The sequence below is a fragment of the Dromaius novaehollandiae genome, chromosome 1, assembly GCF_036370855.1.
Source record: "Dromaius novaehollandiae isolate bDroNov1 chromosome 1, bDroNov1.hap1, whole genome shotgun sequence".
NCBI classification, from domain to species: Eukaryota; Metazoa; Chordata; class Aves; order Casuariiformes; family Dromaiidae; genus Dromaius; species Dromaius novaehollandiae.
In genome coordinates, this window is record NC_088098.1 from 110950219 (window position 1) to 110975025 (window position 24807).

The following is a 24807-nucleotide window of genomic DNA, read 5'->3' on the forward strand; positions in this document are numbered from 1 at the left end:
ACACCTATGACTCAGGAGCCAAGCTACGTTTCAGGTTATTGCTAGCATGAACAAAGGGTGGTGGGAGAAAACAATGCATTTTAATTTACTGGTGGCACAAATAAAAAATTTTGAAAAATATTAGCTGTCCAGAAAACCTTTTTTCTACCAAAATATTTCCACAAAAAATAAAGCTCACACACCATAGTAAAAATAATTATACTTTTGAAAATGCCTCTTCAATAGGCAGGCAGCATGTATGCAAGAAGTCATGTACCATCATTAAATAATGGTAAACCTCAGCTGTGAGGAATTTTAGAATAGTCTTGAAAGATCTGAGAATTGCTTGCACTGTGAGATTTCTCTAATTTATTTTTGACATCTTTCCTGTCTCCTGCTTGAACTACAGTTCATTTTCCTTTCTCCTCATTGGATCCATGTTCTTCTCCAGATGCACTGATGACGTGCTTTTGAGGTGTTGGTAAGCAATGAGAGAAGCTTGAATCTTAACATGGAATCTTAACAGCTGTTAATTCAAACGTCATATATTACAGAATTTTGCAAAGGATGAGATAGACCTTTTCTTTGCAGTTCCTGGGAAGTTTCAGAAGTTGGAGTATTTGAAAATGGCAGTTTGCCTAGTTTAGATTGCCATGTCTGATGAGAAATTGAAATGGGTTTCAGGAAAATGAGTAGCAATTTTGTACACTGAAAAGACTCAGTGTCAGAGTGTATAATTAAATTTTCATTTCATTTTGAGGCTTAGATTGATTCAGCAAATTTATTGGTTTAACTGGGTTTTTGGACACAATTCTTCCAACCCTTTAGCGTGAAGTAATTTGTTATGAAGTAAGAAAGAATCCATGGCAAAATCTTTGGGAAAATATACTTAATATTAAGGTAGGCAATGGTTACCTAATCTATATCTTCTTTAACAATGGCAGAAAAATCCTCTCCAGGTCCTCTTTGTTTAAGAAGCTGAAGTGAATTTTTTTCTATGCATTTCTAAAGGCAGAGTACACGTGAAACAAAATAGCTAACTGCACTAATTGGAAGAATGAAACTGTGCCTTCAGATATACATATACATATACTTTTGTGTGTGTGTGTGTGTGCGCTTGTGTGTGTATAAAAGATGTGGAAATCAATGCGAACTGCCAGCACACTTCCAAGAACGTACTTGAATTCTAAATGTCTTCTTTAAAACAAAGGAACATTATGTTGTATATGAGCTTAAAAGCCTGCTTTTAACTCTCCCATTAGTGCTCCATAATGCATTGTCAGAACAGCACTTTATCAGAAATAGCAGTTTAATTTCTCTGCTGGGACCAACATGATATTAACACCGGTTTTATATTTAAATTATTGTTTAGGGGGCGTTATTTCTACATTATATGAAATAAAGCCATATACTGTACACTTAAATTTTGGAAAGAACCATTTTACCAGATGGCTATGCAAGACCAGCTGTTGCTCTCCTTGCCATAGGAACCTGCACATCCACTGTGAGCAGCAGATGATGTTTTTGCAGCTGTGCCATCCCTTTGTTCTACATCAGTGCCTGCATGAGAGAGAATCCAGACAGGCTGGGGGGTTGTCAGGTGCTGCAGTTTGGTTTTGCAGGCCTGGGATCAGCTGGGAGTTTCCAACAAGAAGAATGTTACTCTCTACCATATACTGTAGCATTTATATTGCTGTGAAACTCAAATTAAATATAGCAAAAAGTGATAGAATTTTGGGATATGAAAGGGATACAGGCAGAGAACATTAATAAGTTTTTATTTAATTTTGAGGCTTGCACAGGACATTATAAGCAGCCATAGTTTTAAGCACAGAGGAACTTCCGACCTTTCCCAGAGATCTCCACTAGCTTTCATGCATTGTCTTAAAGAACTGACTTTGTTTTTTTGTCCCAGACAAACTCAACCAGACACTTCTGTCTATATTGTTATGACTTGCATGCAGCTGCAGTAGTTTACACCACCTGAGGTTGCATGGCTATTTTTCTATGTAATTTCTACCAAATATGCACGTGTTCCTTTTCTTTGTGTGAAGGAAACCTTACCACACTCTGCTTCATCAGAGCCATCTTCACACTGACGGAGGTTATCACAAAGATTATGCAATGGTATACACTCTCCACTGACACAGTGATACTCTTCAGGTTCACAAGCTCCTAAAAAAAAAAAAAACAGGAAATGAAGATGAAACTGTAATTATTGTTCAAGGTTCATGTTCGATGGAGATCTTCCAGTTCATCTGAAGGAAAAACTGAGTGGATAGTACCCAGAACCTAACCTCTCCTCTCCTTTCCTCCTTTCCTTTCCTGTTATGATTTCCTTTTCTTTCCTTTGATTTCCTTTTCTTCTTTTTTCTTTCCTTTTCTTTCCCTTCCTTTCCCTTTCTCTTTCCTTTTCTCTTCTTCTTCAAAATTATTTACAGAAATGAATTAAGTAGAAAATATATAGTATATCTTGCAGTTTTTCCTATAGTTCATATTCCTTAGTTACTAGTGCTCTTCTGTTAAGTGTACTAAACTTCAGAGGGATAAGAAGAGTCAAATCTTGATCAAATCCTATCCCCACAGAAATCAAAGGCAAGCATCCTATCAACCTTTGTGCATCTAGGACTTCTCAAATTTTTAAAAAGTGTGGAAGGAATGCAATTTCTGGATATTAGGCACTTTCACAGAAGTTCAATGAATTTAAGTTTTTCAAGATAAAACATACAAGTAGAGCACCATCCAAAGCCAAGAGCATCCTTTTGAGACCTGTCTGGGAAGAAATGTAGAAGAGACAAAAGTAACGGAGAGCAATGAAGAGAGCATTCTCAAAAGAAGTATCAAATATATATGAAAGCAGATTACACATAGAATAAATATAATGCTATAATTCTTTCTCTAGCCAAAGTGTATTTTTAATGACACCATTTGATATAATTTACAGGAAATATACAGTCATAAAGATAAATTCTATTTAAAAAAAAAATTATTTTCTTTACTTTGCCTTCCTGGACATACCTACTGAATATTTTACTGTCCAAAAGTCTAATTTAAGGCAAGACTATTGCTTTGCCTCTGGACTGTTAATATCCATATTAAATGATACATTCATTCATAAGGCAATGTTGTACAATATGAATGCAAAAGGACAGGATTTCCCAAAAGCCTGAACTAGATTTTCACATGTTTAGTGGCCACAGCTGATGTCAGATTTTCTGTAGAACTTAGTTCCCACTTAGACAGCTAGATGAAGATAAGATTTTTGAATAAGCTGTTTTACTATATTGCATACTGTCAAAAATTATCCACTGCCAAATTATGCTTCCTAATCAAAATCTCAACATTTCATAGAAAAATAAAATATGGAGAAAAATTTGTTTTTCTTGTACAATTCACTTATTTACTGACAACCCTTTTAACCTTGGGCCTGCATACTGATGATATCAGCCTGTGTCCTTTGGCTGGAAAGATCATGAATAAGCATAATTCTTCTGTAAATGGAACCTTTTAAAATATGTTTAACCAGAATTGGCAATTGTCACTTTAAGAACTCTGCCTTACTAAGGTTAATTTTCATTTTACAGCAAATGCGGGCAAAGATGCTGAACCAGCTAAAAAAAAGCATACTGTTGCTGGACTGAACAAATATGATAGAGAACAAGAAGCAGAGAAATAGGCATATGAGCCCACCTCTCAGTCTTGCACACAGAGACTAAGTTAAGTTGATTTTATGATGGTAAAATCAATGGACAAGTTTTTTCAGACGGTAAGAAATTAATATTACTATTAATCTATAAAAGAGCTACAACCAGCTAATCATGCCAGGAAAAATGTGCCTAGATATTTTACATTATCTATGAGCATATATTGCTTTTCCTTTTTCTTCTTTCTGCTGTCAGATTTCTGCCAAAGTAAAACAAAGTCTTTACTTAATTTCAGAAAGAGGAGGAGTTAGTGAGAGGATTTCTCCTGGTAAGCATATTGCTGTTGCACATCTTTAGCCCTTGGCTCTATTTTGCATGTTTTTGGAGACCCAATTGCAGAATTACTTGTACAAGTGAAAGGTCTCATTGTAGGCCCTCATTACAATCACAAACAGAACTCCCTCAGCAAGGAAATGGCTGGGAGCAGAAACATTGCTGCCCAAATATTTTAAACACTAACTTTTCCCAGACCCTTCACATTAAAGACCAAATCTTTAAAGATGCTAGATGGACCATATTACAAACATTAATCAGCTATCATATACATTATTCTCTTCTAGTGGGTGTGATCTATAATAAAAATTACAAATGCTATTTAAATAGACATTAATGACACCCTCGAATGAGTCATAAGGAGATGTTCTTTTTTGGGGGGGTTGTACACAGAATAGTTCATATTTGCCTCTTATCATTTAGATGCTTTATAGGTCAAAATACTGAGTCAATTTTTCTGCGGACTCAGTGATATCACACAGAATTGCAGACAGTACAGCCTTTGTTCTATTACAGTAAAGTAAAAAGAAAGTCACTTTTCACTCCAGAAAAAGTGAAAAGCAGATGAGTGTGCCACTAGACTTTGTCTTTAATTGTTTCATATTTCTATTGCTCAAGGACTGAGATCCACCTTCTGCTCTCCATCTTTTATCAAATATATTTGACATTCGCTATAACCTCTTAAATACAAGGGATAATACACTTACCTAGATGGTAGCCAGAAGTAAAATTTGCAAGAAAACCCTTCTTAGTTGAAGATGTGTCTGTTAAGAAGAGTACTGTCATCTGGCTCGTTGTAGAGAAGACATCTGGCAATGGGTTTTGTCCTGTATAAACAGCTATTCCCCAGGAGAATACGAATACATTTTTTAGTTATTTAGTTCTTATATATTTCAAATGTTTTGGGATCAAAAGGGAACCTCACTGCTATCAGAAAGCATGGACTAAAGCTCAACTCCAAATTTGACACCTCAGTACAGCAAAATAAGGTTTGACTAAGAGATGATTATGCTTCTGTTTGTCTACACACATTAGCAGTCTTATTGATTGAGCAGTCAATTTCTTTTGGATTGTATAGAAAGCTGAGCATATGGAAACATTTGTGAAAGTGATGCCACATAAAATAAATTTTCTCAAGTTTTCTTCCTAATTTCCAAGACCCATAAAGATGAAGAAATGTAGAATAAAATTAGAGAGAAATAATTAATTAGTTAGTGAGAATTAATTCCCTATTAGATCCATTAGTTTGCTCCAGCTGTCTGATTCATCTTAGTACTCAGTGGTGTTACTTGCCCAAAAGCAAGGAATCTGCTCCTCTGCCATCTCTGACTTCAACTACATCATAAATATTTTCCAGGTCAAAAGACTGAAAATGAAGTTGAATGTTTTTCCCCGCCTCAGCATTTAAATACCATATACCTAGAAAATAACAACACACACACACACAAAACACTTTCCAGTTGTTACATTCATTTTCATGAATATACGGTGTCATTTTCATGTTGAAGGATTTGTGGAAAAAATCTCTGCTAAAATGTTCAAGATCACCCAAGAGGCTTAGAAGTCTAAATCTTATCTTTATAAGTGACTTGTGCTGTCAAGATCTCAAATTTCATTGACTTTGGTTAACTGAACAACTTTTGAAAATTGGATTTAGGCTTCTAAGTCATACATACATACATTTATTACCATTCATCACAACTGTGAATTTCCATAAAGTAACAAAACTAATTCTTTTGCAACTGGGAAAATGTGACAAATAATCTTGTATATAATCACTATGTATAACATAGATCATTTTTTGCTTTACAGCATCTGACTTGGGAAAGCAGATTTATAACCTCTATTTCTATCCAACTAAACTTTTGCTGGACATTTAGAGAAGAGTGACTTACAAGAAGCTTGATTAGGGTAATTATTTGGAAAGTTTTCAGAGCTGAATGTATTGTTTGGCTCCCAGAGTTCAACTGGCCCTCCACAGTCAGCTGAAAAAGCAAACATATCAGAAATAAAATTCATCTACTGCCTCGCTTTTGCAATCTATTATCTACAAAGATCATGTTTCAGTTGATAATAAAGATACTACAGATTATACTCTTAACAGCTATTTCCTTCAGCTGTATATATTTGGGAAAAAGTAATCTTATGTACAGGAAATTCAACTTAAAATTATCACTACAAGTGTTCAGTTATGGTGCCGTTAATATACTGCTTAAACTTTAGGTTGAGAGAAGTCACTACTCCCATGAGGTCACAGAGCACTGGAGAAGCAAGGTGTGTAGAAACTTCACTGTCCTTATTAGTTAGAGTGTCTAAGTCAGATCTGCTGACCCATAAAATCAATGCCACAGTGTTATCTACAGCTATAGTTAGATATTTTTGTTTGCGAAGTTCTAGTGCCTCTGAGCACAACTACATTCGTGATGGTGTTATGAGGTCTTCCCCATGTAGCTGGTTGACCCTCATTTGGTGACTATTGGGCTGCAAGTTGTGCACATGAGAGAAAACATGAAGAAACTGTGTGTTAACTCTATCATATACTATCATAATTAGTACATTATTATAAAAGCCAGAATATGTCAAATTAAGACAGGAAAACCCTCCTCCTCCAAATATAATCTATTTATGAACATATATGCATTTCTTATTACCTAATTGCTCTTCTTGCAGTATTATCAGAGATACCCTTAAGTAGAAAGCCCTTTTCCTCATCAAACAAATAAACTCTAGAGCAACGCCACATGGAGCTATAATGGTAACCAATAGAGTTTATCTGAAAGTTTACTGCTAGCCAAATTTTAGCTGAAAAATATCTTAAAAATTTCTAAAAATAAGTGCTCAGGTGAACCCTTCATCGTATTGCAGTAAAGTTTTGGTAAGAAATGAACAGCAGTATCTTCTTTGATTTCTTAAACTTAGCTAATGTATTATTACTTAATTATTATTACTGTAACTAATGTTGCTTAACTCACCAATAAACATGAAGCTTTCAAATTAAACTTTTTTGTAAGGAGGTTCAAAACCCATTATAGTTCAAAACAAGTATGTCTATTAGTGTATCTACTATTTTGGTAGCTATTAGCATATCTGCTACATTGGTGTAAAGCTGATAATACTTCTTAGTCACTTTTTGTGAAAACACTTCAAACTTTTCTAAGGAAAAGTGGAATATAAGCTTCCAGAATATCTTTAGAATACAAAATCATGAAACAGAATTGTAAGTTTTGGATTGGTTTGTTTTGAAAGGAGGGTACACTGAGGGACTCTGAAGAGACCTACACAGGTATTCAGGCTTTTCCAAATATATTTGAATGTAGTATGTGAGAGTGAGATGAGGACCCTGTGAAAATACAGTTACAAGGATGTATACCAATGTTATGTGGCATTAGTGAGCCAGGCAACACTAACTAGCACTCCTAATATGTATATACTCAATGAAAGAGTTATGAAAGGGACAGTACTTTTAAATATTTAAGATTTTTTTTTGATTAATTTCCAGTATAATTTTATATTGAACTGCTGGATGATATCTGCTGTGCATGGCCTAACAAGATATATTAGTAGTGGTCTAGATACAAAGGACTGCAAAAAATTGGCAGGCATTTACACCTATCTGCCTCTCTAATTATGATGATGCCTTTCACCCTAATGATAGCACAGAAAGGTACAAAAGCTTGTATGTATTCTGAAACAAAGCATTAAAAGACTGGACAAAAATAGGATTCATAACTTTCCTGCTATGCAATGTTTTTAGGTAAATGGGTCACAACCACAGTACCAGTATATAAATGCATGATATTTAAGTATTTTAAACACGCACTGTTATTTTGACTTCATCAAGACCCTAAAAGCTCTCTCAATTAAACCCTTTAAATGGTAAAAGTAGGCATTTGCCTTTTCCTCAAAACAACTGTTCCAAAAAAAAAAAAAAATTACTCATAATAAATATGGATATGTAATTATATATAAACACTAATAAAATTTAAAGTTATAGTTATATACATCAGATTTTTGCTTTAAATTGGTGGTTCTATTTCTTTTAAGGAATTTACCTGTACATCGTAAAACACAGTTTTAACAGCATGAACAGAATACACCTGCTTTCACTTTAGTATTAGAAAAGATTTCCACTGAAATATTCTGCTGATGATAACTTTGTAAAGCAAGCATAGGATTACTGTGGTTTGCGATTTGTGACAACTAATGAACTTACCTATCATTCCTCTTATATTTTTAGATTAGGATTTTGAAGATATAACATGTAATGCATTTTCTATTTGCACTGAATGCAAACAGAGGTACTAGGTCCAATTCTGCCATTAATTATAGCCCCTAAAAACCTTTGAGGGATACTGGGTTTTAACTTAAATTGAAAGTATCATTTTCTATTATATGAACAATTTAAAAGGGCTATCAGAGATACCTGGGAGTCATCCTCCATTTGTGATTCATATCCTCAAAAGGCGTGAGAAGCATAACTTCAGATCCATATCCTGAAGTAATCTGACCTCATCTTATTGCACAACTGAACTCAAAATCACAACCACTTCTAGAGATTTTGGGGTTATAGGAGGGATAATGGGGCAATGAGAAGGGAATTATTTTGCATTTCAATCCAAATTCCAGATTCTTTTTACTCTTTTTTTTCTTTTTTTTTTTTTTTAATTTAAGCTATTATGAGCTAGTTACTATACAGCATGTATTCATGACAACCATTCATGGAATAGTCTGAGGGACTAATATAAGGTATCCTTAGATTTGAACTGGTAGATTTCTGGTTTTCAAAATTTTCCTTGCCAGGTATTTAAAAGCAAATATTATAGAGATGCGTATGCACATAGTCACACACACAGACACAATTAACTGTGCTTTATATATTCAACATTCTCTTTAAATATGTAGTAGTGGAAGACAATTTATATCTGAAATATATCAGTTCCATGTTTTCAAAAGTTTACTTCATATTGAGGAATGTCAACTTTACCATCAGAGAGAAATTTGGTGTTTTCTCACTTTGGTTGCTCTCGGTTACTTCTTTCAAAAATAAACCCTGGTCTTCTATCCCCTCCAGCAAATAATAGAACTTAAGGAGAAAGAAACCTACTCCTGTTTTTATATTTTTTTTAAATGAAAAATGATTTTGTCAACTTTCAGACTTTGGCTGAACATTATCTGCTGTTATGGCTTAAGTTTTGCTTTTAGATAAGTTGGTCAGAGTTACATACTAAGAACCACTTGCCTAAGACGTGTATAATACACAAGTCCTTCTGAGGCTATCCACTAAATCCCACTGTCAGGAAGCTCCACTAAATACAGGAAAGATTTGAACTTTCTCATGACATCACTCTCATAGAGCTTTCTATTTGTCCAAATCAGTCCTGGTAAGAAACACTGAACTCTCTGAAATGAAAAGGAACTGTAACAATGACACACTTTGACTAACCAGCATATTATGTTTCAACTGTATGTCTTAGAATGATAACTACACTCTGTAAATACAATTAACAATAAATAAAGATAATTTTGGCATTTGTTCTGGAATATTATTGTGCGTACAAACACGTAACATAACTATTCTAAAGCTGCATAATGAATATATGATTCTGAGCCAGTATCATTTGATGACACAAGCAGAGCAAAATCAGCTTTCTTAAGAATAACAGAACTTGGGCAATTTATAGTGAAATCCGATCTGGTATTGACTACATATAAAGCACATTAGTAATGATTCTTTTCTTCTTTCTCTGGCATGGAAAAGCATTGGAAGAAACTGATTTTATTCATGTCTGAGTAAAATATTGTTTTTTTAATTGCCAGCGATCTTTAAAAACAAAGTTTTATAGAGTTATTCTGGATTGTATGCCTGATGCTCATTAGAGGACCAAGTAGCAATCAGCACCAATAAGCTTGTCTCTTTCGTGGAACATAATGGGGGATTTTCTTAGCACTGCAGAATATGACACCATTTACCTTATATGGGCAAAATGATACATGACCTCTTCATAAAAAAACCCTCCTCTGTGCTTTGTCCAAAACCTTAATTTATATAGACATATACATCTACCTACACTGTAATTTCCACACTGTTTTGTGTCAAAAGACAGCTTATAAATGGGTATGAAGATGAAAGCAATACTTCTTTTGGATGAAAGTGTAGACTGACAGTCTTGTGCAAAAGACAAATCAAAACTAACCCCCCATTCCCACCCTCCCACAGAAAAAAAACCTAACTTCTCCATCAGCTTCTGTGGCACTGTGAATGATGCCAGGACCTCTTAGTGAAGCTCTAAGTCTAGCAAAGGAAATTGGCTCAGCTCAAATTCTTTCATCTTTTGTTTATAATCATGACATTTGTAGTGAAACCATTAGCATTAGTAAATTTGCACCAGATCCATCAAAGTAATGCCATACATCTTTGAAGATGATTGATAACATTCATGTTTTTCAGCAGATTACAGACATCATATACTTAGCATGCCTCAACAATATGAGAATGCAAACAAGTTAGGTTTTCCCCAATGACAGCTTAGATTGTGCTTTATTTTTACTGAAGGACAGAATGGACCTCTCTAATCTCTTTCATGTGGGGTGATATACCACATGACCACTTCCTTTTTTTGAATGTTCAGATTTTATTACCATATTTTGGGCAGAGATCTACAGTTTGAATGACTTTTCTTTGGAGTTTTTACAGCAGCACAGAGCCACTACTTAGCACAGAGACCTTTTACCTCTCCTCAACTGAGCAATGATAACTTGTGAGGCAGATTTGCCCACAGCATCTGAAAGAGTCCTAGAGGTGGCAGACATCAGCACATCACCACTGTTTAACATTAATGAAAACTGCAATAAAATTTCAAAATTAATTTTGGCAAATTATCACTGAAATTAATTTCAGTGTTTATTGAAACTTAATTTTGATGACAGAGATATTTTGTTGGAGATCATGAGGGAGCTCTAAAATTGAGTTTTGCTCTTGTATTTAGAAGCTCTTGTTTTCTTGCCTGTCCTAATGCATTAGATTTAGACATGATGATAGAATGACAGTACTAGTACACAGTGCTTCAGCATGAATACATTGCAAATAGTCTTTCCCTATTACTTTAATCTTAGACCATTGTTATTCACTATATGCAGTCAAGACAGCAACTAGCTGTGCTTTGTAAATGACAATAAATCTAATAGGAGGCAGTACTAGAACATACTCAGTGTTTTAATGATTTCAAACCATCTGGGTAAAGGCCTTTTATAGAACTCTTTTTTTCCAAAAAGTTCTTGGCTTTTTAACAATAAATTACAAAACCCTATGAAATATTTTAATGATTTTTCCACAAGCTCTATTCATGTTTGTACCAGTTTTTTTCTTTCAATGTAAGTGAACCTGGTTAACATCAGAGGTAGTCATTCTTCATTGTTTTATAGACATGTTCCAGATGCATAATTATGGCTACATGTATTCCTTCATATTTTATCTAAGCAAGAAAACTGGTTCTATGAAATGCGAATGTTTTGAGGACGTTTAAGTCTCTGTGTCTTCCTGTGGGATAGAGTGAGCCATGCAGTTATGTTAGGGAAAAAATATGTGCACTATAGGTGGAGACAGAATTGCTCGTATTTAATTAACCTTTATTTGACTTGGAGAAGATGGCAAAAATGCACAAACAAAAAAAATCCTTGCCTCATTTCCCACTGGACATAAGGTTCAGAAGGGGTGCTGAGGAGATAGTCAGAAATTGTGGGGCTCCACCAGGCAGGAAAAAAACCCATCTCTCATTACTAGAGTGAACAGCTACTTATCACTCCTGCCTTACCACAGGGCTAAATAGAGCTAACAAAAGAAAAACTGCAAAAATTAGGCTTTGGTTTTGAAATACTTCATAATCTATGCAAAAATTAAAACCTTTCACTAGCAGGCAGAGTCCTTGGATTGTTCCTTTTCCTTCATTCATTTCCTCCCAAATCATATGAACTGCTAACTCTCTTCCTTTCTGTTTTCCTATTCAGATTTGATGGAAATACTGTGAGGTTTTTTTTTTGTTTTTTTTTTTTGTTTTTGTTTTTAATGTAACCAAATACAGCAGGAACAACAACATGGCCAAATGGATATCGGAAAGAACTTCTCTGTTGTGAGCCTTGTTCCAGATAATATCTCCAGACTGTGCGCTCCATTCTTAAACCAGTCTGTCACTATTATAGATTTATTCCCATGAACATAGGACTTTTGGTTCTGCTGAAGCCCACACATGTGCGTATGTTCTCAGAGCATGGAAAAATTTTACTATTGAGATCTACAGTCATATTATTATGTGACATTGCTCATTCACTTATTCCCCTTGTACATTACTTATTATTTTAAATATAAAGGTAGCAATTCTCTTTCTCTTTTGTCTTCCCTCTCCTTCATTGGCTTTCTGGAAGCTTCACTAACTAAAGATTTTCGGGACAAATTCTGAATTCTTCAGTTATCCTTAATTCTTCAAGTCTGAGAAGCTAACGTACTGATAACTTAAGCTGTGGATCTACCAGTTCCATTGCTATGAACGGAGCCATGAGAAAGGATCCCTAACACATTATTTTGAAGAGAATATCATAATGCTGCAGAGAGAACTTTATAAAGAGGAGAGTTTTTGCAAATCCTGACTTACTCAAACACAAATACACTAATAGGAAATGGTAATCAATTGTAATTTAATATTTACTTACTGGGAAGTGAAGGCACAGTCGGAGATGTTGGAACCACAGTTGGCTCTAGATAAATACTTTCATTACACTTTCCCTTTGTCAGGCCAATATCATCCAAGGCAATATCACTTTGACCAGGCCTTTTAAAGGCATCAAAAATAACCTGAAGTTCATGAAAAAAAATTAGAATTTTTTAACTTAATGAAATATTTTTCATCTTCATAAATTACTAACATAACTTAAAACTATTCAACCTTTTTTTTTATATAGAAATACATATCATTTTTAACACACAACATTCTGTATCACTATCATCTTGTCAGTCTAAACTGTCTCTTGGGTTAATGACATAGCTCCATGAATAAATGCAATTAATCTGATTTACCTATAGTTTGCTTGTTTTTGTGCTTTTACATCCACATATTTAAATTAATCCCATTACCAGGGAATTTGTAACGGTGAAACACACAGCAAAATATAATATTCTTCCTGAGATCACATAACATAGATTTCCTAGAAATCTGACATAACCTAGGTCACAGATGCATTTGCTTCCTCAGATGGTAAATGTCTCTTTCTGGCAGTGCTTTTGCATTGATAAAAACCACTACAACAGGACAAGCCATCCCAAATACCTATAAAAAGAATTTGTTTCCAGTACAGAATTGCTGAAGGAATGGTCTCGTGTAAGTCTCCTAGAGAATAATTTCTTTGGTTTACAGGTATTTCAGGTCAGCTGTTACCTATTTGGTGTCAAATACATTTCTGTCTGGAACACACTTTCAGAGAGCTCTTCTGTAAATAATTAGTGGAAATATTGCTTCAGAATCTAAAGCTCCAGTTTAAGTCTTGGCATGGCTAAATGTTTCACACTTCATTCACTGCCAAGATTTTCAGATCTCATCAGATTTCGATACGCTTTGAACACTTCTTTCCACTTCTGTGGAAAGCTCTCTTCAGTGATAACATTGATGGTCTGGTGACAACAATAAGGTTTTCTCGTTATTATAATGGACAATAATAATACTTTAAATCCAAGGAAAAAAAAAATCCAAATGGGGACCCCAGTCTTCTGCATACTAATTTGTATTTGATAGCATGCATTAGTAAGCAATACTAGATATTGTCTTAGGAGCTGTGATCATTGCGTTCATTTGGCAGAAAATCCTGATATTGATATAGCTTAAAAAAAGAAAGGGAAAAAAAAGACTAATAGTTTGACAAACCTTAAAATAAGATGAGTCATTTAAAGTTACTTGTCCAAAATTCCAGTTGTTTCCATAGTTTCCTTCTTTCTGGAAAACTATGTTTTCCGTACCATCTTTATCACTTATGCTAATGCTCAAACGGTAAACATTAGCACCATACATGTGATACCTACAGGGGTAACAGCAACATTTTGTTTTATTAGATCAAAGCGAAATTCCTCAAATTTCAGGAAAAAATATCAAATTTGTAATTTTACAAAAAATTCATGAAATTAGGACTAATTTGTGCTGAGCATGAAAACAAAATGAATCATATCTTTAGATTTTTACTTAGTATTTTGCTATATTTTTGGTACAGGTCTAGTTAAGCTTCATGGCCAAAACATTTCAGAGATTCTTAATATAATTTCTCTATAGAAATGAACATTGGATGGAGGGTGAAAACGTAGCTACATTAAAACTAACTGCAAGACTCAAACCTATAATGGAGTCAGGGTATCAGGCTTAGAGTCTCAGGCTGGTCATAGAAATCTAACTAGAAGAAGGCATGTATTCCTGGTACACAGACTTTGATTAATAATACATTTGAAAGAAAATTATTTGGCTTTAGTCTTAAAACAAATCATATGCTTAGGAATTATTTAATCTATAGAGGTTAGATAACATACCAAAAGCTTAGGCAAGATGGGTCTGAAGAGACCAAGGGCAAACTCACAAGCCGTGCTTTCAGTTCTGTGAATAATCCAAATTCCATGGGTGTTGAAACATAAAATCCTGTAAAATAATGAATATATTTTAGTGGACACAGAATAACTGTTCTTTTTTTTTTTTTAAGAGAACAACTGTTTGTGTTTAAAAATAGTAACAAATGGAAAAGCACAGACAGAGACAAATGATTTGGAAGATTCCTGACCCAATAATAAATAATAAATAATATTATTAAATTATTAAATTTAAAATTAAATTTAAATTAAATAAAAATTAAATTATTACATTAAATTATTAAATAAATAAATAATAAAAGTGAATGATGATCCCAAGCTATCCAAGTTATGCTTATCAGTCAACAACATATTAAAATGAACTTTTAGGCTTGCAGGATATTCCATGAGGTTATCCTGAGTAGGTACAGAGGAAATTGAAGTAATCTCCCTAAAATGTAAATATGCTTGTTTTTTCTTAAGATAAACATATATTTATTTGACCTATGACACTGTTGCATAATAGAAAGATCTTTCTCAGATAAGGATCTTTGGCATCTTAATAGCACTGAAACACTTCAACACCTCACACTTTATCATTTTGTATGTTTCTTTAGTTCCATTTTTAATTTTGGTATGTTTACACAAGATGGCAGTGAGTTGCATAAAGCTTTTTGTCTGGGAGCCCTAATTCAAGATCTGATTCAACATCACATCTCTTCACGGCAGATAAAATTACATCCCGAAAGTGTCACTATGAGGAATCTGTCATATAGTGACATACCATAAGTTAAAGAAAGCTTTTACTTTAATCTATGAGTAATTTGTAGTTGACCTTACCTGATAGGTTGCCAAATGTATGATCAAAATCAGGACCAGTCAAAAAGGGAAAAGTAGGGCCCTGATTTCTCTCCCAGTCTGAATCATCATCTAAATCTTGACTCCAGTAACAAAAGCCATTTTCAAAAGTGCAATTGACTTTCTCATCGTCTGTGAATAAAAGCCTCCAGTAAATAAGAATGGCAGAGACATTAAGTATTTGTTCAGAATTACGTAAGAATGCACAACAAACAATGTAAATGCTTAAAAGTGCTTGAAAACTGGAGCCCACAATGACTTTCAAATTGCTCTCCTAAGTAGCGGCATTGCTCAAATCAAACTGTAATCTGTACTTGCCAAGCAATACATGATCACCAGTGGTGTGGTAGCACCAGCAGGGCTGGCCCTATCTGTTCTTGCGCTCATTAATCAACCATATTTCTTGATCCTTTGCTGGCAGCCTAGTGGGGGAATGAGAGATGGCCCCTTGTACAGCTAACGCTAAGGGCTAACCCCTCTTTTTTCCCCTTTTCTTAGGCGAGGCCTGGGCTGCTCCGGGTGAAAGGGCTCCCCCTCAGAGCTACCACCTGAACGCTCAGCAGTGAAAGGATGTGCTCCATGCACCAGCACTATCCTTTTCCTTGTCCTTCACCTTTACCACTTCTTTTCAATCTTACATATTTGCTGCGGCATCCTCATCACTTTCCTTCCTGTAATATTTTCTCAGTCTTTTTCATGATGCCTTGAAATGCAGTCAGCCCACAGCAAGAGATTCCACAAGACAAGAATCTGCTGGCCCTTCCTGCAGCATATCATTTCCTAGTCATGTCACCCGTCAAAATTTAGCAACCTAAATTTAGCTTCCACTTGCCCAATCTTCATCTAAATCTTCCCCATCTGAGAAAACCAAAGCATGAGTCATATTGTTGCATTTTGTTTATCACTAGATTTACTTCGTCTCGATTTTTTTCCAATGTCTGTTCACTGAAGCGGGATTCTTCCTGAATGTTGGTTTAACCACTTGGCACTACTACTTGTAGCAATGAGTTAAGAATTCAGAAAGTCTGGGTAACAGGCACTGTCTGGTGACCAGAGTAACAATTAGCGTCAGTGATTCTGCTATGTTCAGTAGTGGATAAACCAGCTGTGAAGAAACGCAAGGAAATATGGCCAGACTTTTACTCTTTTATTTTAACAGCTTAAACTTTAAAAGCTTCACCCTGTGACCAGAACCAGGATTGTAAGCCTGTGGGCAGTCCTATTGATATCAATGATTTGATCTTTGGTAGGAACAACTTTCTCAGAATGAATCTAGTTACAGGACTGAGGCCAGACATGATTCGTCTCTTTCCATCTCCACTCTTTCCCTTTATCAAACTGAAAATACAGATTCATCAAATGTTCTCGTTAACAAACAAAAAATAAAAAAACCACTTACTGTTTAGCTCATTTGTATTAAATGCAGTATACGATGCGTTAAAACCATCATAATTTTCAGAATAATCTGTTTCAAACTTTACTGTAGCCTCATTAGAAAAAATGTAAACTGTTTCAGCATTAGTCCCTGAGAGAGAAGCTGAGAATAAATAAAGAATAAAATTGTCAGGGAGAAAACAATCTCATGTGCAATAAAATCCTCATCAATGTTATGAAAATAGAGTGAACTAGTTTTAAGAGTCTTGAAGAATGCTCCCTCTATTGTACTGTACATCTTGCCTAAAACACCTTCAAAACTCAGAACAGCATTTAGCTGTTTGCCTGGCATAATTATTCTACATATCCTATCTCGCATAGCTTCAATATGGATATCAACTAATGGAGAAAAGTCTTTTATATTACACTGCGATTACACTTTTTTATTTGATAACAACCATATATTCAACATTATAATCCTCATATCCATGCGCACTATGCTGTAAATATTCTGAAGTTTTACATATATGCATGCTGAAACCCTATAATCTCAATGTTGACTACATATTTTTATTACATGTACATACTTTCAGGGTTTAATAATCAGTACATACACTTAAAGAATTTAAAGGAGTAAAGAAACTATGAAATTACATAATAATTTCATTTTGCAATATATGCATGAAGAAACATACAGGAACAATTACAATATTTCTAAATTTTTACTTTAAATTCACACACACAAATTTTGTATGTGTGAAATGAAAGGACTGATACAAATGAGAATACAGCAATGTAATTACTCCCCCAACTAAACCTGATATGGCTCCAGGCAACAACAGTCAGATTAGTCACTGTATTCAGTACGAAGCAAATCCTGAATTCTCTCCTGTTCTGTGAAAGGAATTTGCTTGCACTCTTTTTCTTCAGCAGTCCTTGCCCAATTTCAAATAGATAGAGAGTGTTTCCTTTTCTGGATGTTTTCTTTTTCAAAACTTTTTGTCTACATGTAATACTATAAATTTAACATAATACCAAATTATTATGGAAAGACAATGGGTATCATCTTGTACAATATATGTACAATATATGTACAATATGTACAATATATGAATTCTTCTTCCTTCTCCTCCATAGACTATTTTTATTTACTTAAATGGACAATCTAAATCTGGAGATGTATTGTAATCCTTCTTTCCTTTTCATTTGGTATTTCCCATACCTCGTGATCTATCCCTCAAACTGCGAGGTTTTAGACAATCCACTGATGGTCATTTTTTAACATTGCTTTTATGTCACCAGTCACTTCCATAGCAGTCCTCAAAATTGTGAGAGTTAATGGTTGCTTCAGAGAAAAATATTGAAACAATGTCTCACATGCAATTTGAAATCCTAAAAAGGGATTAAGTTCAGAGCAGTAGTAAAGGGGTAGAATTTTTCCTTTCTGTATCTCAAGATTCTTTTACTATCTCTTTCATTCACACTCTCCTCCTGCTTTCAAAAATACCTGAAGTATCTCTACCTATCTGTATAAACCCTCATATATGACAGAACTCAGCTGAACAGACTTAATCTGGTGGAGATTTGACAAAATCTCAGTTCTATAGAATAGAATATAGAGGAAAGTGATCATCAGTCTCTCCAGGCTCGAGCAAAGCAACACCATGCAAATAATGAACATGGCAGCATCATAGTACTTCTCCCATTACCTTCAGTCTAAACGCCTTCATTTTATGTCACTGTGAGCAATGTTAAAGGCTCTTTGGGCAACATATTTTCAATGAAACATGGACCCCATAGACCATGGCATGGGTCAAGTTATTAAGATCGTTCAAAATGGACCTTAAAAAATTAGAGATTTCTTTATGTATTGGGTAAGCATCTATCTGGTCACTTCATAAAGTATTTCCAGTTCAATTACCTAACAGAGAAAACTGTGCAGAGACACGTTCTTTCAGTTAAACATATGCACGCACACACACACACTTTTGTTTCCACCTCAAAAAACTTGTTTTACTACTTAAATTTTATTACTTGAAACGTAAAATTGGCTGAAAAACAACCTTACCTCTTAAAATCTTGTCTTGTCCTTTGCCTTCAAATATATATAAAATGTCTGTATACTGTTGTGTATCAAAAGAAGTGAAGTTCAGTTTAATGGATAATCCTTGAGGCACTCTAAGATAACAATAGAAAAACAAGCTTCAGAATTCTATGTTCTTCAATAATTTTGACTGTAGTGAATTAATCATTTGCTTGAATGCTGAACATAAGTCCAGAAAAAAAAGGTGAAATTACATTAAAAGGGTACTAATCAAAATGAACTATTTGGGGAATTTCTAGTTGTAAAATTACCGAAGGAAAGGGGCACAAACCTTTTGGAACAATAGAAACACTCCTTTAGCTACTGGAGTGAAGTACACTTTGGGGACATCTTCAAAAAATTCAGAATTTAGTATTCAGCTGGGCAGTCTTTTTCTCTGCTGCTTATTAAATTACACTCATTTTTTAATACATGTTATTGACGGATAATGTCTTACTGTTCAGGTAGTCTTCCGGAGGAATTACGTATGTTATCAATATGAATAGCAAGATATCAAAATCTATCTCCTGAAAGTCCAAAATAATGTTTCTTATGCCAAAACCAGAATTTGCAAGAAGATTTGAGGATCTCAGAACTACTGTTTGGGAACATGTTATCAAGCCTAACCATCACGCAGCAAAAGTCATTTTAACTAAAGTGTAAAAAATGCTGTTTTCTATTTTGCTGCAGTTATAATCTTTTAGTAATCTAAATGTAAGTTGTTCTCCCATTGCCCTCCAACCAAACACATATGGTAGTCCATATTCTAAAAATGTATTATCACTGTTGGCTTAGCTCCCTATACCACTATTTGCTGTTTTCTGGAATTGAGAGGCCAAATGAAGTTCTAATAATCTTCTATTTTTTTTTCTTCTCCGCAGGAAAAAAATATCCCTGGTACTGAAAGGCGTAAAATATGTAGCTGAAAGGCAATGCGGAGCCAATATTTTGGAGAAATACTGAACATGCTCCTCTTACTTTTAAAAGGAGAGGAAATTACATTATTGTTCAGGAAAGAATTAGAGGGATGAAAATGTAAAAGCTTTTACCAAAGGTTATGGGAATTTTTTCTGGATGGAAGGAAAGGTGGAAAAGAGATTAAATCTTGGATGCTCTATAGGGAGATTTGTAACAAATTTTTAAAGGGGTAATAGAAATAATAACACAAAATGTCTCTTATGGGTTACTGCAAAATCCAAAAAGTTCCCTTAGAGAAACCATTCTGCTCTGAAAGAAGACAAAATCTGAGTACCCTACTGATTTTTTCAGGACTTTACTGTCAGCGCTGTCAGATTTTTCTAAAGCAGATAACTGGAAAATAAAACCAGATAGTTGCTTTTGTCATTGATCAATCTAATTACACAGATCTGCAACACCTGTTCTGTATTATTTGCAATTATTCATGAATTTTTCCAAAACTAAGTTTCTGATAACTGTGTACTACTATGTAGATAGATATAGATGTCTACTCAATACGATGCCTCTTGTACCTATAGCAGCCTTTGATGCAAAATTTTAGAGTGCTTCCATTGATAGCTTATAAGAAAGTAACACACCTGAGACATAACTGTTTACCATGCTCAAACTGTGTGACACCATGCATTATGGAACAAGTCAGGCTTATGATGAATAGGCTACAATCTTGTGCTTTTCCTGTGAGACACACTATATTTTAAAACCAGCTGTAGCCCATAATTATTGGCAAATTGTACTGCTGAAGCTGAGAAGAAACAAATGTATTAAACAGAAGAAAAACATAAGACTTCCTCCTGAAGTGTCAAGGTGAAGTGGAAAGTAGTATTCACCTACCTGAAAAACTTCAGAGGCTAGAGCTTTCAAAGGAGCCTGTGGGAATGAGAAGTCGAAGTATTGCTGAGTTTCAAAGGCATTTCCTTAATCTCTTTTGAAACTCTTTTCCCAAATTAATATTTCTCAAAATCAAAGAATGGCCATTATTAAAAAGCCATAATAAGTACCACTGCTTATCAGTACAGCTGTAACTTCTGAATTGGCAATCGTGTGGATTTTCAGGAGCTTCAAACTTGTGATTCATTTAACGTATTTTAGATGTCTGCTTGAGGATGAGATTTATCACATACTACAACTACCTGTTTTTCCCCCTGGGCTACAAAGAGGACCTGGAGTGTCAAGTTCAGATAGCTGTTCCTCCCTGTACATATATACACTTGATAAAAAAATTCCCATCTCTTGTGCCTAGGACATGAAAGGCATTTTGTGCTATTCAAATGATACACAGGTACTTTTAAAATATATTTCTAAATGACACAGGAGTACAAGTACCATTGATTTCCAAAAGAAATGTGTACCCCTAAATCACAAGGGAATTCTTGAAAATTCCCTCTATTAGTAACAGTGATGTCTTATACAAAATCATTGTCCAAAGACTAACATTTACTGTAGTACATTGAAATGCACCTTGCAATTATTTACAAAGGGAGTTGCATGATTTATTGCGAGCTTACATATACATTCCTGTGCACGCATTTAATACACAAGATTTCTGAAAATCACACATCAGAATTTTTGTATGTGGTAAAATTAGTGATATAGTTATGGCTTTTAGGCATGCAAGATTTTAAAGAAAAGTTGTGCAAATATAAGGGAGAAAATGCTATTACAGATTTGCCAGGATGGGGTTTGGGAACGAAAGAGGCATAAGGTTGACGTGCAGGAAATAGTATTATCTCACAGTCAAATAAATGCCAGGTAGAAAATTGTTGGAAAATGGCTTACTGTATAATCCATTGGCAAACAATACTTGCATTGTAAGGTTTTGGATAATTCATAGAGTGAAAAGACCCAAAGGAATCAGTCAACATAAATTTTCCATCGCAAACTGCAGCTGTAAAAAAAAAATTATGAACATTTGTCAAAATGCCACTTGAAAAACAGAAGCAGAGCCAAAATGAGGACTACTTGAGCTATTGGCTTACATATCTTACCTAGCAAATGCTTTGTAAGCTGCAGTGAGGAGATAAACTAAAACACACTACCAGCTTACTCCCATTTCTAATTCCTATGACTATTTGATCTCAGACTACTATATGTGAAGAAAAGCAGAACAGATAATTCACTTTTAAGTTAAAGACAATCCAACGATTTCCATACGTACTTTCTTTCATTTTTACTTTGTACATTTGCAAGGAAACAGGATGTTGCCTTAATAGTTCCTATCTACTGCTACTTTAAATTATCACATGAATAAAAGCAAAGAGGTATACAGTCAACTATTGCTATCTCTACTTTTATAAGCTTCCTAGTTCCTTGCCTTACATATTACTAAGTACTCAAAGAAATAATTATATATTTCAAGCTTCCTGCCAGCTATTGAGTTCATTCATCTAAAGTAAATCTCATCCATCATTTTATATTTTCAAAGGCTTTTATTAGTTTTGTTTTTTTCAGTGCTGTTATTCCATTTTATGCATGTTCTTAATTTTAAAAATCAGTGATTAAAAAAAATCTGTATTTTTAAACCTCAGCAAGGTTGGACATGTTAAATTTATGTAGAATTATTTTACTCAGGTAGACACTAAAGCACTACTGAAATCTTTGCTGCATCCTCACTGAACATTATGGAAAGATTCTGTCTGAGGGTGGTTTTTCCTCAGTTTTTCAGAAAGCATCATAGAGCTTTCAAATAAGGATAAAATCAGTGTCATACATGATTATCTGGAGAGGTAAGGACAAGTTCATCAGTTTGAGGCAGATAATCAGAAATTAAATAGAGTTTTTCATTAATATCAGAAATGAAATCATACCTATAATGGCTATTCAAATTGTTAATAATAAATCATATTGAAAATTAAATGGAAGCTTTATTGAACATAGTCCTCCTCTGGGAAATGATAATATAGAATTATAAATCGAGTCTCTTTGTCTGCTCATTTTAAAAATGCAAAGATCCTTCTGACTACCACTGCAACAAATACAACATGGAACATGAAAATCAAACTTTGTTTCCATCAGGCTCGGGTGTACGCTGATAATAAAGATTGTGCAGGAAGAACTTAACTAGTGATATTACTTTTAATGAATGAACTGGAATAAAATTGTGTGTCCTTTTGCAGTCTTCATGACCTTTGGGAGAAAAACAGAGCACATGATTTTAAATACATAATGAAAATAGGTCCATAACAGGGATAATTGCTATTATACAAAGCCTTTTTATCAGAACAAATTAGAACTTTAGAGCTGGGTATTGGCATAGAAATATTTTTTCTGTCTATTTGAATGCATGTATTTTCTGTTCTTACCAGTGGGCTAATATTTACAACTATTTCTCTGAAACAGCAGTAGTCCAATTTCTTTGATTACTGGGCAGAGAAAGCATTACAGATATCTTTCTAAAGGTAGTATTCATATAACATTCTAAAACAGCAGAATGAAAGAAGAAATCAAGATATTAAACGCAGACATTAAAAAAAAATCATTTATCTACCCAACAGCTCCTCATTTGGACATATTCATGGTATGAATTTCAGGTGTCAGCACATGTACTTCCACATGAAATCACCCAATGGAAAGCAATGGGTAGGAGGAACCCAGGGAAGCATCAGAAACAGTAAGAGATACCATAAGCACAAAGGGCAAAGCAGCTGACCCCAGCACTAGATAGTCAATGGAAATGGTAGCAAATGATAGTGTGAAATGGAAGTTTCTGCTCTGTGACATTATTAGTTTGTGAAGAATACATGAAGGAATGGATCTCTATGAAAATTTCTAAGGAAAGTGTTCAGCATGTTACTAATAAAGTGTGCAAAAGAGTGGTGCTCTTAAAAAGTGGTTCACAAGACTTGTCTTACAAAAAACATTTGTGCTATAAACCATAAAGTTTATAGCACCGACAATAATAAAAAAGATATAACATAGCATTCTAATGAAATTAATGACAAAAGTTTGCTCTCTTCCAAATTTTTTTTCTGTTCTTATTTTCTTTTGTTTCTTCTTATTTCTTCTTATTGAGTGACTTGAAACCAGAAAAAAGACTGAAGCAAAAATGTGCTCATTTCTGGCCTAAAAGCTTAGCATCTCAGGAATTAGCATGAGGATAGCTGGAACTGGTCCTATTTCCCTGAAGAACCTGATGTTGCTCCCAGTGCTTCCTTGTCGCAGCAAGGAGGCAGCTGTGGTCAGAGGCTGGCAGCCTCACAGGTGCGAGTACATTTCTGCCTCCTCCTGGAGCCCTCAAAAAAGCTTCAGTTGCTCTCTTAATGAGACAGAAGTCTTTTGTAGGATTACTTTCATGGCTTTCCCAACATGTACCTCTTTCTGCCCATTTCTTACACTGTATACAGGGCACATTTAGACGATGTAATCCTATTATCATTGAATTCAAGGGAGAAACTTCTTGCATTAGAAAAAAGTCAGATCAAGCCCAAACATTTCAATTGACATGGCCTTTCTCTGCCAATGGCAGTACATTACTTCCTGGTTTACATTTGGTTAATCTCTCTCAGTACTGTAGTGATGCTGTGAAGTAGTTAATCACAAAATGTTACCCTAGACATATAATAACTGGAGCTCGTAAATAGAAACATCTCCTAGGCTCAGCCTCCAGCCTCCCTTTCCTTACACTTCTGTGCTACATGGCTGCTTTTCAGCAATGCTGACCATTATTAATAGATGCCGTTCAGACTTTCCACATTTCTCTGGAGACCCTTTCACTGAAATTGCTAACTGCACTGCTGCGACGGCTTTTTGTTACTGCATTCCATCACAGAGCCAGAAAGAAACCTTTCAAGATAATTTTAATCAATAAAAGCAAAATATAAAGGTATTCAGTTGCCTGAATCTCTGCTGAGAATCTTATAAATTTCACTGAACTCTATCTAAGGCAGAAAGAGACTATTAAAAATTCACCCTTCTATCCTATATTTTAAAACCACTAACATATGTTAAACTCAGAAGTATTACAGGGAATA

General features: G+C 34.6%; 1 protein-coding gene across 2 annotated transcripts in view; it reads right to left on the reverse strand.

The window, feature by feature from the left end:
* The window catches only part of TMPRSS15 (transmembrane serine protease 15), a 58969-nt gene that overhangs the window by 17465 nt on the left and 16697 nt on the right, over window positions 1-24807 (reverse strand). For both annotated transcript variants that reach the window (XR_010392338.1, XM_064523587.1), the window contains exons 10-20: window positions 21617-21725; window positions 18848-18957; window positions 16805-16942; window positions 15388-15537; window positions 14515-14620; window positions 13865-14015; window positions 12660-12801; window positions 5852-5941; window positions 5250-5375; window positions 4664-4795; window positions 2044-2154 (exon numbers count right to left, since the gene is read on the reverse strand). Coding sequence is in view for 1 of the 2 variants with exons in the window: in XM_064523587.1 (XP_064379657.1) it covers window positions 2044-2154; window positions 4664-4795; window positions 5250-5375; window positions 5852-5941; window positions 12660-12801; window positions 13865-14015; window positions 14515-14620; window positions 15388-15537; window positions 16805-16942; window positions 18848-18957; window positions 21617-21725 (1365 nt within the window). In the remaining variant the exon portion in view is untranslated. The remainder of the gene's footprint in view (window positions 1-2043; window positions 2155-4663; window positions 4796-5249; window positions 5376-5851; window positions 5942-12659; window positions 12802-13864; window positions 14016-14514; window positions 14621-15387; window positions 15538-16804; window positions 16943-18847; window positions 18958-21616; window positions 21726-24807) is intronic.